The 13981-nt window shown below is 59.1% G+C and overlaps 2 protein-coding genes across 5 annotated transcripts in view; one reads left to right on the top strand and one right to left on the bottom strand.

Moving 5' to 3' along the window:
* VILL (villin like) overlaps positions 1–8768 on the top strand; it is a 26168-nt gene extending 17400 nt beyond the window's left edge. For both annotated transcript variants that reach the window (XM_057555823.1, XM_057555822.1), the window contains 11 exons: positions 149–249; positions 2206–2343; positions 2449–2607; positions 3139–3318; positions 3895–4040; positions 5035–5179; positions 6931–7116; positions 7287–7358; positions 7551–7787; positions 8041–8306; positions 8657–8768. In XM_057555823.1, coding sequence (XP_057411806.1) covers positions 149–249; positions 2206–2343; positions 2449–2607; positions 3139–3318; positions 3895–4040; positions 5035–5179; positions 6931–7116; positions 7287–7358; positions 7551–7787; positions 8041–8154 — 1478 coding nt within the window. In that variant the 3' untranslated portion in view covers positions 8155–8306; positions 8657–8768. The remainder of the gene's footprint in view (positions 1–148; positions 250–2205; positions 2344–2448; positions 2608–3138; positions 3319–3894; positions 4041–5034; positions 5180–6930; positions 7117–7286; positions 7359–7550; positions 7788–8040; positions 8307–8656) is intronic.
* PLCD1 (phospholipase C delta 1) overlaps positions 8632–13981 on the bottom strand; it is a 21831-nt gene continuing 16481 nt past the window's right edge. For all 3 annotated transcript variants that reach the window (XM_057555825.1, XM_057555826.1, XM_057555824.1), the window contains 12 exons: positions 12714–12843; positions 12381–12612; positions 11618–11819; positions 11341–11485; positions 11115–11264; positions 10866–11024; positions 10464–10623; positions 10149–10265; positions 9572–9750; positions 9347–9479; positions 9121–9270; positions 8632–8986 (listed from right to left, as the gene is read on the bottom strand). In XM_057555825.1, coding sequence (XP_057411808.1) covers positions 8901–8986; positions 9121–9270; positions 9347–9479; positions 9572–9750; positions 10149–10265; positions 10464–10623; positions 10866–11024; positions 11115–11264; positions 11341–11485; positions 11618–11819; positions 12381–12612; positions 12714–12843 — 1843 coding nt within the window. In that variant the 3' untranslated portion in view covers positions 8632–8900. The remainder of the gene's footprint in view (positions 8987–9120; positions 9271–9346; positions 9480–9571; positions 9751–10148; positions 10266–10463; positions 10624–10865; positions 11025–11114; positions 11265–11340; positions 11486–11617; positions 11820–12380; positions 12613–12713; positions 12844–13981) is intronic.

Raw genomic sequence — 13981 nt, 5'->3', positions numbered from 1 at the left:
GGCGGGGCGGGGCCTGGGCGGGGCCCAGAAGCTCCCCGGGAAGGGTGAGGGGGCGTGGCCGGAGGGAGCTTCTTGCGTGATTGGCTGGGCGAGGCGAAGTCTGGGACAGGGCAAACGTCGCCAGTGACACCCTCTGTCCCACCCTCAGATAAATTACTTCAGGTGAAACTGGACGTGGGCAAGCTGCACAGCCATCCTGAGCTGGCGGCCCAGCTCAGGATGGTGGACGACGGCTCTGGGAAGGTGGAGGTGAGGGGCACTGGCTTGGCTGGGGGAAGATGGGCGCACAGGTGTAGGCTTTGTCTTCAGGTGAACCTTATGGCTGCTAAAGTGACCCAGGTACGCCCAGGTGCACATCTACACACAATCAGGGGCACACGGGGCATGTGTACGTATACACGCACCCTCCGCCCTGCCAGCTCATACGCATCACGCGTACAGTCACACGCAGCCACGGCCACTTGCTCGGTAACACTCATGGCACCCAGCACAGTAACATTCGGACAATTAATTTGTGCCCTTTTGTCATATGTATGACACATACATATTATAATATAGACACACATACTCACACCTTGTGATTGCACTTATTCAAACAATTGCAAACATGTAAGCATACAAACTCTACATCACACATGATCACAGCCCCACACGCCCAACACAAAGTCACACCCTGTCAGCCAGCCGTCTGGTCTCAGACCAATGTTCTGGGAGATGCAGAGGTTGGGGGCTCCTTCCAGGCTCTGTACAGGGCAGGGTTGTATCTTGACTAATTGGGTCACCCCCAGGCAGGACCCTTAATTCCTTCAGGGCTCAGTTTTTTATATGTAAGATGGGGCTAAAGGTGTGGTCCCACCTGGCCCCGAGGCTGGTGTGTGGGTGCTGAGAGCTTATGGGAACAGGACAGCTGGGCCTGTGTGAGGCGCGCTAGTTCTCAAGGTAGGCCGAGGTCAGAGAAAATACTGTTTCTCCAAGGTGCCCTCTGACGTTTGCCCTACTATGGATGGACAGTGGCAGTGAGTGGGGAGAGACTGAGATAGGAGAGGACGGGGGGGGGGGAGGAGGGGGAGGAGGGAGAGAGGATGACAGGTTGGGGGGACAGGGAGGGACAAAGAAGAGGAGACTGAGAATGAGAGAGAGAGGGCGGAGGAGACCGAATAGAGGGAGGAGGGGATGGGATGCAGGGCAGGGAGGGGTGAGCGCACAGGGAGAGGAGAAAGGGGGTCAGGGAGAGATGGGGTTCCCAGGAGAGACAGAGGGGCAGCCAGCGAGAGAGAGAACAGGAGAAACAGGAAAGCGGAGAGAAGGGCAAGGGAGGAAGGAAGGAGGGGTCTGCAGCCCAGGCCCCAAGCACAAAGGCAGGGAGGGGACGCCCCCCCCCACCGCCCCCCGCAGCAGGCTCGGGGACAGGCAGCCAGAGGGAGCGCCCGAGCCAGGAGGCCTGGCTGCCAGGTGAGTGCTGCTCCTGGCGGCGAGTGGCTGCAGCCAGCCTCTTCTGCAGAAGCAGGATTCTCGGTGCTCTGGTCTCTTCCAGAGACTGCTGTCAGGCTCTGTGTGGCCACGGATGCCCAGATGTTGTTTCTTGCCATGTCGAGGTGAGCGCTGTTACCCCCACTTCACAGGTGGGAAAAACTGAAGCTCAGAAAGGTCTCACTGCCATCGTGGGTGACCGGGATTCAACCAGGGTTTGCCTGGCTCCAGGGCCCATGCTCGGCTACCCACAGGAACAGGACATCACATTAAGTGTGACGAAGTGTTTCCCTTTCAGTCTTTGAACAGCGTTTGCTTTTTTAAGTGACACTTGAAAAAAGGAAATTTTTCCAAGAGCTCCAAGGCCTTGCTTCTGCCCAGCTTCTGCTGCCCTGGCCTGAGCAGAGAGCAGCTGTGCAGGGCCGTGGCTGGTGGGGTCAGGCTGGGGTGGCATCTGGCAGCCTGGGCAGCCTCTGGAGTCCTCACCACTTGTTTGTCCCAGGCACCACACACCAACTCAGAGTCCTGGCTGAGAACAGGCTGGCACAAGTGTGGGTCCCAGGGGTCCCTGGCGGAAGCACAGAGTATAGGGTGGGCACAGAGCTCGGGGGGAGCCCCTTGTTTGCACAGATGAGGCATGCCCCCAGCTGCAGAGAGCTTCCTGGCTGGACACAGGGTGGGTGGGCTAGTTCAGGTGGAGGCACCACCCCTGCCTGTTGGTACCCTGTTCCCCAGGTGTGGTACATCCAGGACTCATGCAGGCAGCCCGTGGACCCCACGCATCACGGACAGTTGTGCGCAGGCAACTGCTACCTTGTCCTCTACACATACCAGAAGATGGGCCTCGTCCAGTACATCCTGTACCTGTGGCAGGTGCGCCGGCCTGAGCAGGGTGGCGGGCACCCTCAAGCCCCAGAGCTGAGGAGCTGAGAGTGGGGTCTGGGAGTTGTGCCAGGCCCTCACCACCCCTGCCCGCAGGGCCTCCAGGCCGCCGCACACGAGATCAAGGCCCTGAAGGGCAACGCCGAGGAGCTGGACCTCCAGTACCATGGAGCCCTGGTGCAGGAGCACGTGACCATGGGCAGCGAGCCCCCGCACTTCCTCACCATCTTCCAGGGCCAGCTGGTGATCTTCCAGGTAGGGCCCGCCTTGCTGCTGTGGCCGCAGCCTCTCCACTCCTCCATGCGCCCATGGCCCTTACACGCATGTGCTAAGCACCTTCTCTGCAGGTCAGGGGCCCAGCGGTAGCCCCTTGGCTTCCTGGTGCTTGTCCGAGGCCCAGGAGCTCCAAGGGTGACCCCTGCCTGAGTTTCTTCCCCCATCCCCAGAGGCAGCCACAGAACAGACGCACAAGTGTGGAAGCGGAGCGGAAAGGGAGCCGGGGCCTTACCTGGGGTCACACCCAGGCAAAGCTGCTCCCCACTTTCCGTCTTCAAGGCCTGGGGGATCCATGCTCCGACCCCTCGGAGATGGGGTGAGGGGTCTGTTTAGAAAGGGCCTGGTTCCCTATTCTAGACCGATGGGATCCTCACGCTCCACACTCAGGGTAGAAAACAGAGGTGGCTTCCAGAGAGGGGGCCCTGGGTGCCGAGGCAGTTTGGCCCCCACTGGGAGAGGAAGGTGGCCCCAAGAGTCCTTGCCTCAGCCTGAGGCCCAGCCCTCTCGTAGGGGAGCGCTGGGCACAATGGAAAGGGGCAGCCAGCGTCCGCCACAAGGCTCTTCCACGTACGAGGCACCGACAGCTACAACACCTGGACCCTGGAGGTGCCAGCCCGTGCCTCAGCCCTCAACTCCAACGACATCTTCCTGCTGGCCACAGCCGGCCTCTGCTACCTCTGGTTTGGGAAGGTACCCCAGCAATGACCACTTGACTTACTCCTGGGGCAGCGGTGCCAGGCCAGGGAAGGGTCCGCTCCGCAGCGGAGGCTGATTTCAAGTCCAGCCTCAGGCCGGAGGGAGGTGGGGGAGAGGCCACAGTGTCCCTTCTGGGACCTGGGGGAAGTTATGGGTGGACCTGGGCATCCACGGGTCAGAGCCAGGCCAGGCCCAGGCTGCCTCCCCTCCTTCCTGCCTCGTGCCGGGACCATGTCCCTTCCCAAGTCTCTTGGGAAAAGGAGGCCTAGTTCAGATTGCCAGGGTTTTCTCTGATCTTCAGCATAAACCATGAATGATCTCCAAGCCTGGAGGTCCCCCTCCTGTGCTCTGGACCTGGAGAGGTTCCCGATCCCTGTGACCTTGATCAGCTGAGGAGACAGAGGAAGGAGGGGGAGGAAGGGAGACACTCTTTCACGTGTGCCCCGCCACGAGCCCAGGGCTCCTGTGACTCAGGCTCGGCTCCTCACAGGCTCCTGTTAGTGGGGGATGTGGCGCAGGAGGTGAAGGCCCCTCCCTGTGCAGGGCGTGACCCAGCTCTTTGCCTGCCAGGGCTGCAGCGGTGACCAGCGTGAGATGGCACGGACAGTGGTCACCGTCATCTCCAGGAAGGACAAGGAAATGGTGCTGGAGGGTCAGGAGCCTCCCCACTTCTGGGAGGCCCTGGGGGGCCGGGCGCCCTACCCCAGCAGCAAGAGGTGACAAGGCTGGGAGGAGGGTGCTCTCCTGACCCAGAGGAGGAAACTGAGGGCCAAGAGGGTGGGTGACTGATTAAGGGTCACACAGGGAGGTGGAGAGGCCAGACTAGAGCTGAGAACTCGTGGCTCCTCAGCCCAGGGGCTCCCAGGAGCACAGCCCACCCTTCCCTCCTCCCTAACTTGGAGCAGGAAGATGCTGGGGACAGCAGGGCAGTGGCGCCCTCTGCTGGCCGAATGTGCTCCCTGCACGGTCCCCGTCCTGGACCGTCCTATTGGCAGAGGGCCAGAGGGCAAAGTGCATTCCCCCACCCCACAATCCCCACGGGTGGTGTCCCCGGAGCGTGTGTGGAGTGTGCAAGAATAGTGTGTGGGGGGTGTGTAAATGGATAAGGGTGTGTATGGGAAGGAAGGGCAGAGTGAGGCCTCAGAGGGAACTGGGAGCGGAGAACCTGCCGCTCTTTATGTCTTTGCGGCCCAGCTATGCGCTGTGCTCCCCCCAAGTCTCCTGAGCTCCTAAGTCCTGCTGTCGCCCTCTCTCTAAGCCTGGCTTCCGTCCTCCCACCTTGGGCCTGAGGCCTGGCTCCTGGGCTCCAGGTCATGGGTGGGGCCAGTGGCTCCTCCCTCCCAGGGCGGCAGGGCTCCAGCTCGGCCCTCCCTCCGCACTCAGCCAGCCACCCCCTCCTTCCCCGTGCTCCTTCCCCGGGAAATTCATGGGGCAGCTTGCACCCCGGCTGCCTGTGGGAAGACAGACTACCTAACCTGCTTTCCCCACTGACACGAGGACACGGAGGCCCAGAGAAGGGCAGGCGTTTGGGAGTGGATCCTGGGATGGGTGGAACTTAGAGGGGAGCGGGTGCCTCCTGCTCCAGGAGGCATTGTGTCCCAGCCCCTGGGGGGCGGTAGAGGGGTCCTGTGCTGGGGGCTGGCTTGGCCCAGGCTGGTCAGAAGCCCAGGTCTCTCTGCGCCCCTCATGGCCTTGTGCCATGCTGGCCAGGCTCCCCGAGGATGTGTCCGACTTCCAGCCACGACTGTTTGAGTGCTCCATCCAGACGGGCTCCCTGGTCCTCACGGAAGTGGTGTTCTTTAGCCAAGAGGACCTGGACAAGTATGATGTCATGTTACTGGACACCTGGGAGGAGGTGCGGCAGCCTGGGTGCCTGGCTGGGGTGTGAATGGGGGGGTGTCTGCACCTGCGTAACTGGGTGTGAGTGTGTGTGACTTTGTGTTTCTAGCCATGTGACTGCATATAAGGCTGTGGGTGTGTGACTATCTATGACACTGTAACACTGAGTGACTGGGCAATTGTGTGACTGTGGATAAGACATCAGGGACGACTCTGTGACCCAGGGAGCCTGTGGGAGACTGTGGCTGTGTGTCTGGGACTCATGTGTGGTTGTGACCGGTTGTGTAGTTGGGTGTAACTCCGTGTGCCTTATAAGGGCGTGTGTGAGTCCATGCAACTGAGTGCCCATGGCGGACATGTCAGTGCTGAGTGGGTGGCCATAAAGTGACCGTGTGTGTGTGTGCACATGCGTGTGCATGTGCATGATGCCTCTGTGTGACTGCATTTGATCTCTAGTTTATTTATTTCCTCTCTGGTCTTTATTATTTCCTTCCTTCTGCTGACTTTAGGTTTTGTTTGTTCTTTTTCTAATTCTTTTAGGTGGTAGGTTAGGTTGCTTATTTTGAGATTTTCTTGTTTTTTTGAGGAAGGCCTGTATCGCTATGAACTTCCCTCTTAGGACTGCTTTGGCTGCATCCAATAAATTTTGTATGGTTGTGTTTTCATTGTCAGTTGTCTGTGTGCCTGCATTTGCCTGTGTGTGTGCAGCTGTGTGTAATGGCTGTGTGGTCAAGGAACTGGCTGTAAGTGACCAGACCATGTATAACTGGTGACACTGTGAGAGAGAGACAATGTAACTGGCTGCAGGTGTGAGTGCCTGAGTGACTGAATTCGTGTGACCATGTAATCATGTTTCTGTGTGGCTGGATGTGATGGTGTTTCAGGCTACTTGTGTTTTCAGGCTGTGTGATCCATTGTAACTGTGCTTAGGTGCAACTATGCATGAGTACGGGTGACAGTGTACGGCTGTGATTTGCCATCTGGCTGAGTGGTGATGGACAGTTGTGTCTGTGTATCTGTGGTCATGTGTGTGTATCTACATCACTGTGCCTGGGACTCTGTGTGACTGTGGCAAGGAGGCCTTTGGGCTCGCATCCCACTCAGAGCGCAGCCAAAGCCCCTCCCCCAGCCCTGTGACCAGCGGCCCTGACTCTCCCCCTCGCTCGCTCTGCTCCAGCCACCATGGCTTCCTGGCTGCTCCCTGAACATGCCAGCGTGCTCAGGGCCTTTGCACTGGTTGTTGTTTCCTCTGCTCAGAACACTTTCCCCCCAGACATACATGTGACTTGCTCCCCCACCTCCCTCAGATCTTGACTCCAGTGTCATCTTCTCAGTAAGGCTCTCCCTGACTCTAATTTAAAATGACGGTATCCACCCCACCACCACCCCACTTCTCTTCTTTCCCTGCTTTATTTTTCTCCATCTGATATACTACATATTTTACTTATTTTTGTGTCTCCCCCAGCAAAATGAAAGCTCTGCAAGAGCAGGGATTTCGTCTCTTTCTTTCTCATGGTTGAGTCCCCCGTGCCTAGAACATTGCCTGGCACACAGTCGGTGCTCAGTAAATATGTGTGGGTTGATTGCACACATGCATGCCTGAGACCTCCTGGCACATTTACGGGTGTGTGGGTGTGCAGTCAGCCTGCTGGGTGGGTCTGGTTGGCTGGAATGTGTGCATCGGGTTCTGAGACCACATGATGGGTAGGGCTGGGAGGGAAGTGGTCAGCTCCACCCGCCCAAGGCCAGCCCCCCTCTGTGGCCCAGATCTTCCTGTGGCTGGGGGCAGCTGCGAGTGAGTGGAAGCAGGAGGCCGTGGCCTGGGGCCGGGAGTACCTGAAGACCCACCCAGCAGGGAGGAGCCTGGCCACGCCTATCGTGCTAGTCAAGCAGGGGCACGAGCCTCCCACCTTCACTGGATGGTTCCACATGTGGGACCCCTACAAATGGACTGTGAGTGAGGCCTGAACCCCCCATCCTCTCCCTAATCCTGGGAGAGGGGCCTGCCCTGGCAGATGGGGGGGGGGGAGCCATTGCCCTGCCCAGGGACCTCCAGTGTGTGGGGGGAATCTGGTCCCATTGGTGCCCCTCCATCCGGCCCCCACCCTGATTCTTGTCCCCAGAACAATCAGTCTTATGAGGAGGTAGTGGAGGGCGGCCTGGGAGCAGTATCTGCCATCTCAGAGATAACAGCAGTGAGTATTGGGGCCTCCCAGGGGTCTGGGCTCGGCTGGCACGGCCCAGAGGGCAGGATGAGCAGGGAAGGAGCCAGGCGCCAGTAGAGGGCAGGGGTGGCAGTTGGGGGCAGGAGGGCTGGTGGGCTCAGTGTGGCCTCCCATGGGAGCCCATCCCCCAGCTTCCCCAGCCTGAGTCCCCTCTCCTGACAGGAGGTCAACAACTTCCGGCTGTCCAGATGGCCAAGCAATGGCAGGGCAGGCCCGTTGGCCCTGTCGGCCCTCAAGGGCTCCAAGGACAGCTCCGAGAACGAGCTGGAGCTGGGCCCCAAGGCAGGCAGCGGCAGCAGCAGCCCCGGATCCGTGGCCAGCGGGAGCCTGCCCCGAGAACAGCTGAGGCACCAGGCTGTTGAGGACCTGCCGGAGGGTGTGGACCCGGCCCACAAGGAGGTGGATGCCTGAGACCCCCGCCCTGCCACTCACCGCCCCAGCACTAATGCATATAAAGCTGAGCTGCCGGCGCCCAGGGCATGACCCACCGATGGTGGGCAATGGGCAGGCTGCCCGGGGAGATGTGTGTTCCAGATAGGGTGATGGGCAGAGAGATGTGGGAGAGGATGACACCTCTGGGTGAGTGGGACAGGGTTCTGGGCTCAGCTGACACCCTTCCTCTGCACCCACTCCCTCCTCTCCCCCACCCCAGTCCTATCTCTCAGACTCTGATTTCCAAGAGATCTTTGGGAAGTCCAAGGAGGAGTTCTACAGCATGGCCAAGTGGAGGCAGCAGCAGGAGAAGAAGCAGCTCGGCTTCTTCTGAACCCCGGCGCTTCCGGCTCCATCTACGTGGCCAAGAGGCCTGCCTGCAGGCATCTCCCCGACACATATATGAGCCCCCCGGGGAGGCCCTCCTGGCGCACCCTGCTTGGAGACTCCTGGGTCACTAAAATAAAAGCCTGTGGCCTTCACAAGGTATGGTGAGTGGGCTTTCAGGTCTGGGTCACTCAGCAGGTCCGCCTCTGGGGAGAGTGGGCCTCTGGGGTTGGAGGGGTCGGCCGTGACATTCCAAAGACTGAGCCCTCCATACCCTCCGCCAGGCAGGGTTTTGCTTCTTGCTGGTCCCTCCTGCCCAGGGGATAGATGTCCCCCCTTGCTCCAGGGTGAGGGTGGAGAAGTGGAGAGTGAGGTGCTCTCCACCTCACTGGAGGGGCTCCAGTGCTCTGGGGCATGCACACACGCACGCATGCTTTACAGGGATTTTTCCGGTGTCCAGGTAAAGAGACCACAGTACTTAGTCTTATGATTTTTATAAAAACCCTCAGCCTAGGGCCCGGCTGGAGGATGGAGCGGGCTGCGGTGTCATTCCTGACGGAACTGAGGACAGCTCCGGGGACTGGGCCAGCTCCTGGGCTCCCGAGAGGCAGCAACACAGACAGCAGATTGGAGCTGAAGGCAGCGCGGGGCTGCCAGCTCTGAGCGAGAGGTTGGGAGCAGCCCCTGTCCTGCCCCCGGATGTGGACAGAGGGCCTGGTCCGCTCGGGGCAGCCCTCGCCAGACTCCCCGAGCCTAGTCCTGGAGGCCCACCTTCACAAAGAGGGTGGCAGACGGGTGCTGGTCTCCGTTCTTGGACAGGAGGTGGATGTGGCGGTATCCTGGCGGGCGGATGGGCGGGGAGGAGCGCACAGGGAGAGTTCTGGTCACTTAGGGAGGATGCTTTGAGGAACAGCCGGCCCCTTCCCAAGAGATGCCTCCCCTCGAGTCGCCCCCTCCCTCCACAAGCACTCACCCTGCTTGAGGCTGTTCAAGGGGATGGTGCTCTGGCCAATGAAGTCGTTCTTGGAGGAGGCGTCGTAGTCCTCCACCACAAAGCGCACGAGGGCGAGCTCAGGCACAATCACCTCGAACTCAAACTCTGTGTCCCACCATGGGTTGAAACCTAGGGGTGCGGGCACCATGTCAACAGCATGGACACCAGCTCCAGAAGCCGGGCCCAGCCCAGGCCCAGCACGTACCGTTATTGGTGACCACAGCGGTCTGGTGGCTGGCCACGTCCTGGCCCACACCATGGATCTCCACTGTCACCTTGGGGTCCACAATTGAATTCTTATTCTTGTTGACTTTTGGCAGTTGCTGCCCTGAGATGACCTGAGGAAAGGCGGGGGACAGTTAAGGGTTCAGGATGGTAGCGAGGGGCAAGGGAGACCCATGGCACCTGTCCCTCCGGTGGCTGGCCATACCCTGACATTGAGCCGCTTCTGAGCCCACCAGGGCCCCTGAGCCAGGGCACGGGAGTTGAAGGTGGAGTTGGGGTCTCGCAGGAAGGCAGGCTTCAGCACGTACCCACAGGCCCCATTGTCCTGGAATCGGCCCTGGTATACGTCCATCTCTGGCCCAGGTGTCTGGAAGTTCAGGGCCACTACAGGCAGGACGGAGCAGTCACAGGCTGTGGGCTGGCCTCAGGGGCCCCAGAGCCCAGCCTGCTTGGGATACACTGAGGCCCAGAGTCACACAGTGAGGCAGAAGCAGGGTCCAGGATCACTCCAGTGTCTACTGCCCTCCTGCCGCCCTAACTGACCCACCACACCAACCTTGCATTCCATTTCTGGTGCCAGAATTCAAAGGACAAGTGTGCTAACAATGGGATTTCAGACGCTGTATTTGATGGTGGGGGATATTTCCAGACTGAGATTACCAGCTCCTGAGCCCACACATCCCTGCACCTGGCTCTGCCTGGGTCCCCAGAGCCTCCTGGCCCCTGGCCCTCCAGGCGGAAACCCTCACCCAGGCCTCCTCCAAGCCCCAGCCAGCCCGTACCGATCTGGCAGCCCCCATTCCACATCTCCACAGGGCTGTAGTTGGAGGAATCCGTTCTCCACCCGGCGGGGTAGATCCTGCTCAGGTGACTCACATTGTGGCGGACAAAGCTGTTTCCTGAGGGGGATGTGGGCTCGTCAGAAGCGGAGGCCTCCCGGCAAGCCCAAGCCCCTCCCTACCAGCTCTGTCTGGTAACAGCCTGGGGTGCCAGCTCTGGGCGATGTCCGGAGGGGTGGGAGCCAGTCCTGACCCTGGCCAGCTCAGGTGGTCAGACAGATAGATGGACAGCACCCTGGGGGACAGGGCCGGGCTCACCTGATTCTTGGAGCAGTCGGAGGGCACGGTTCTCGGAGAAGGATGCCATCTCATAGAAAGCCTGCCCACGGGTGCCAGGACTGGGGAAGCCCAGAAAGTGGACACTCTTGCAGTAAATGACCATATCTGAGAGCTCCTTTGCTAGTGTGAGCTTGTCCTCCTGGGGGCCGTGGGGAGGCCCAAGTTAGATTCATAGGTTGGGGCAGGTGGGCACTGAGAGAGCCAGAAACCCAGATACAGAGAGAACAGAGAGGGAGACAGAGAGAGGGGGCAGAGGGTCTGAGTGACAGCCACAGAGAACCCGGGCAAGGAAAACACCCCACAGTGTGATGGCGGGTGATGATGGGGGAGGGCCCCAGGGCTGCCCCCCTCCCCTCCCCGCGCCACCGCTCCCCCTCAAACCGTGGACTTGTGCTGCACTTGTCTCCTCACTGCCTCGTCCTCCATCTCGGCAGCCTCATCCTCGTCTGACACCACAGTGGCCTCAGGGCTGCCTTCCCCTCCAGGGAGGAAAAGCCCCCCAAGCTTCTTCCCCTTCAGCAAGATCTTCCCCTTCAGTTGCTAAGGGTGGAGTGGCAGCTGGTCACGACGCAGCTGGCCTCCCGGCCAGTCCCCTGCCCTCTCCTCTGGGCACCCCATCCCATTGGGCACCTCTGGGGAAGGCAGGCTGGTGGTGACCCTGTCCAGTGGCCGATCCAACAGCATGGGGCCCAGGAGGGTGTGCAGGTGTTGCGCCATCACACGCTGCTGCTCCAGGCTGCAGTGGTTCTCCAGGGACAGGATGACGGGGTAGGGGGACGCCTGGAGGCCCAAGGGTGGATTAGGAGGGGTGGGTGGGCCCGAGCTTCCCCTTCCTCAGGCCCAGAAGCGCGCCCACCTTGAAGGCGTAGTCCCGGATGGCCCTGAGCACGTCGCAGAAGAGGATCTTGGAGGTGAAGGTGTAGCCGTGATAGATGACCGGTTCCTGGTTGGGCCCATCCCAGCAGTCGAGCTCCAGGCAACGGCAGCCTTTGCACAGCGCCCTGCAAGTGGGATGGTGGCTAGGCCCCTCGGTCCCGGCCGGGTCCGCCCAGGTCCCGCCTGCCCGACCAGGTCCCGCCCGGCCCCGCCCCATCACGCCCAGGTCTCCCGGCCCCACCGGATGTAGGCCCCACCGGATGTAGGCTTCGGTGCTGCTGGGCCCCGTGAGCTGGTCTTCCAGCAGGTAGGTGTTGTGAGAGGACGACACCAGGTAGTGGCTGAGCGGCTGGCCCATGTCCTGGTAGACCCGCCGGTGCGCCCGGTCGAAGGCGCTGCCGTCGGCCGAGAGCAGGTACATGAGGAAGCCGTCCTTGGTCATCTGCCGCCGCGCCTTGGCTGGGAGGTGGGAGGCCGGCGCCGGTCAGAGCCCTAGGCCAGCGCCGCTGCTCTGGGGGGAGTCCCCTCCCCCCTACTCCCCCTGCCTCCCCTTCTGAGCTGGTCCTCGGTACCTCTTGGAAGCGGCTAAGCTTGAGTCTCTTGACCAGACCGTGACTACCCCAGGGTGGGGCCCTGTCTCCTCCTCCTCTGTCCCCCATGCTTTGAGGCCCCCCTGAGGGCAGGGCCTCATCTCTTCCTTCTCCAGGACTGGGCCCCCATCTGACGTCTTAAAGCTTTGTGGCCAGCATGGGCACAAAGAGGGAGGCAGGAAAAGTGCCTGCTTTTCCAGCCTCCTCTCTCACCATTTCCTGGGGAAGGGGTCCTCAAATCCCCTGAAGGAGGGACCAAGAGAGGGTCCCTGCCTCCCATCTGCTTTTCTGGGGCAGAGAAATACTGACCAGGGGCCCTGGGCCTGGCTGAGGCACCCCCTTCCCTCCAGCTCCCTACTCGTGGGCTGCCGTCTCCCCAGGGGTCTCCCCACCCTGTGTGGCCCTGGGACTACAGGTCATGGGCCCTCACCCGTCTCGCTGGGCTCGTAGCGCTCGATGAGGGAGAGGGCCAGTGCAGGCCCCGCCGCCTCCTCCCGCTGCTGGTGCTGCAAGAAGATCACCAACTGATCCACCGACAGGGTCTCCCCCGAGCCTGCAGCCTCCTTGAAGGTGAGGTCGATCTCCTTCCTGTGGGTCAGTATCTTGTAGAAGGTCTCGATCTCCTCATCCTCCAGGGAGTCTGTCTGAGAGTGGTCACATTCCTGCAGAGCCAGGACGCCAGGTGGGCAGGGTTCAGAGCAGGTCTCGGGCTGCAGTCAAGGACACACTGCCAGGCAGACCCAGCCCTCACATCCCGCCTCACCCTGAAGATCTTTCGGGCATAGCTGTCATCCACCTGGATGTTGAGCTCCTTCAGGAAGTTCTGCAGCTCCTTGAAGTTCATCTTGTTGTCCTTGTTTTTGTCAGCTTTTCGCAAGCAGGAATGAATCCAGCTGGGCAAGAAGTAAGGAAAGAACCCAGGAGCCCTGGGACCCCCGAGGTCCCAGCCACAGCCATGATTCAAGCTCAGGGTCACCTCCCGGGCCCAGGTGGACTGAGGTCCCCTGTAGACACAGCTCCCCGCAGGCCTGACTTTTGGCACATCCTCATTTCAGAGGGAAGACCTGGTGGCCTCTTTGGAGGCAATGTGACATCCAACGAAGGAGTCTTTTTCCTGTTTTCTGGCTTTGAACCCTTTCAAAATTTCAAAAACATTTCTTTTCTCACTCTAAAAGGGTTCATTACAGACAATTTAGAAAATGCAGAAAAGTAAATAAACAAAGCCCCCATAATCCTATCACCCAGGGGTAACTACTGTTAACATTTCAAGGTATGTCCTTTTCAGTATATAATTGTTACCCAATCTGACGAAAGCACTTGAGGCTTATTTAGTAGGAAACAGCAAATTTCAAGCCACTGATCAGAAGGTGGGGACATCACATGCAAAAACAAAGCCTGGACCATGGTGTCATGATTGGGGCACTTAGGCCCCCACTTCTCCATTCCCTCTATCTCTCCCATCAGACTTGACCTTGAGAACTAGAGAAGGAGGAGCTGCATACTACAGTCCACAGAAAACAGAGAGCTAACTGTAGAACAAGACAATGGGAACTCATGAGCACAATGAAAACATGATAGCAGGTTTCAGAAGAAATCACAAAAGAAACAACAACATAAATCATGCCATATAAACTTTTTAAAACTCTGAAGATTAAATAAAGAAAAACTAAAGTCATCTATCTGACAGACTGGAGGAAGTATTTGCAGCAGAGCCTTTGAAGGATTAATTAAAAAGAAAACAGTATGATGACCCTAATAACTAACTGAGAAAGGGATATAAACCGACCTTTTGCAAACATTACTAGTAGTCAAAGTTATTAACAATTTGGAAATGAGATGCAATTTCTTAAACTAAAAATTAGCAGCTTAAAAGTATATTACCTAATGCAGGTAAGGGTGAGGTGAAATGGACACTCAAATCCATCACGTGGGCAAAAAGTAAATCAGTACAACCCTTAGGAAAGTGATGGAGGGATAGCTAAAGCTTTAACCTGTTACATCAGTTGATTCAGTAATTCCACTTCTAGGAAT

The sequence above is a fragment of the Balaenoptera acutorostrata genome, chromosome 10, assembly GCF_949987535.1.
Source record: "Balaenoptera acutorostrata chromosome 10, mBalAcu1.1, whole genome shotgun sequence".
NCBI lineage: Eukaryota > Metazoa > Chordata > Mammalia > Artiodactyla > Balaenopteridae > Balaenoptera > Balaenoptera acutorostrata.
The sequence above is the reverse complement of the archived record's forward strand: the minus strand, read 5'-3'. Positions and strand labels throughout refer to the sequence as shown.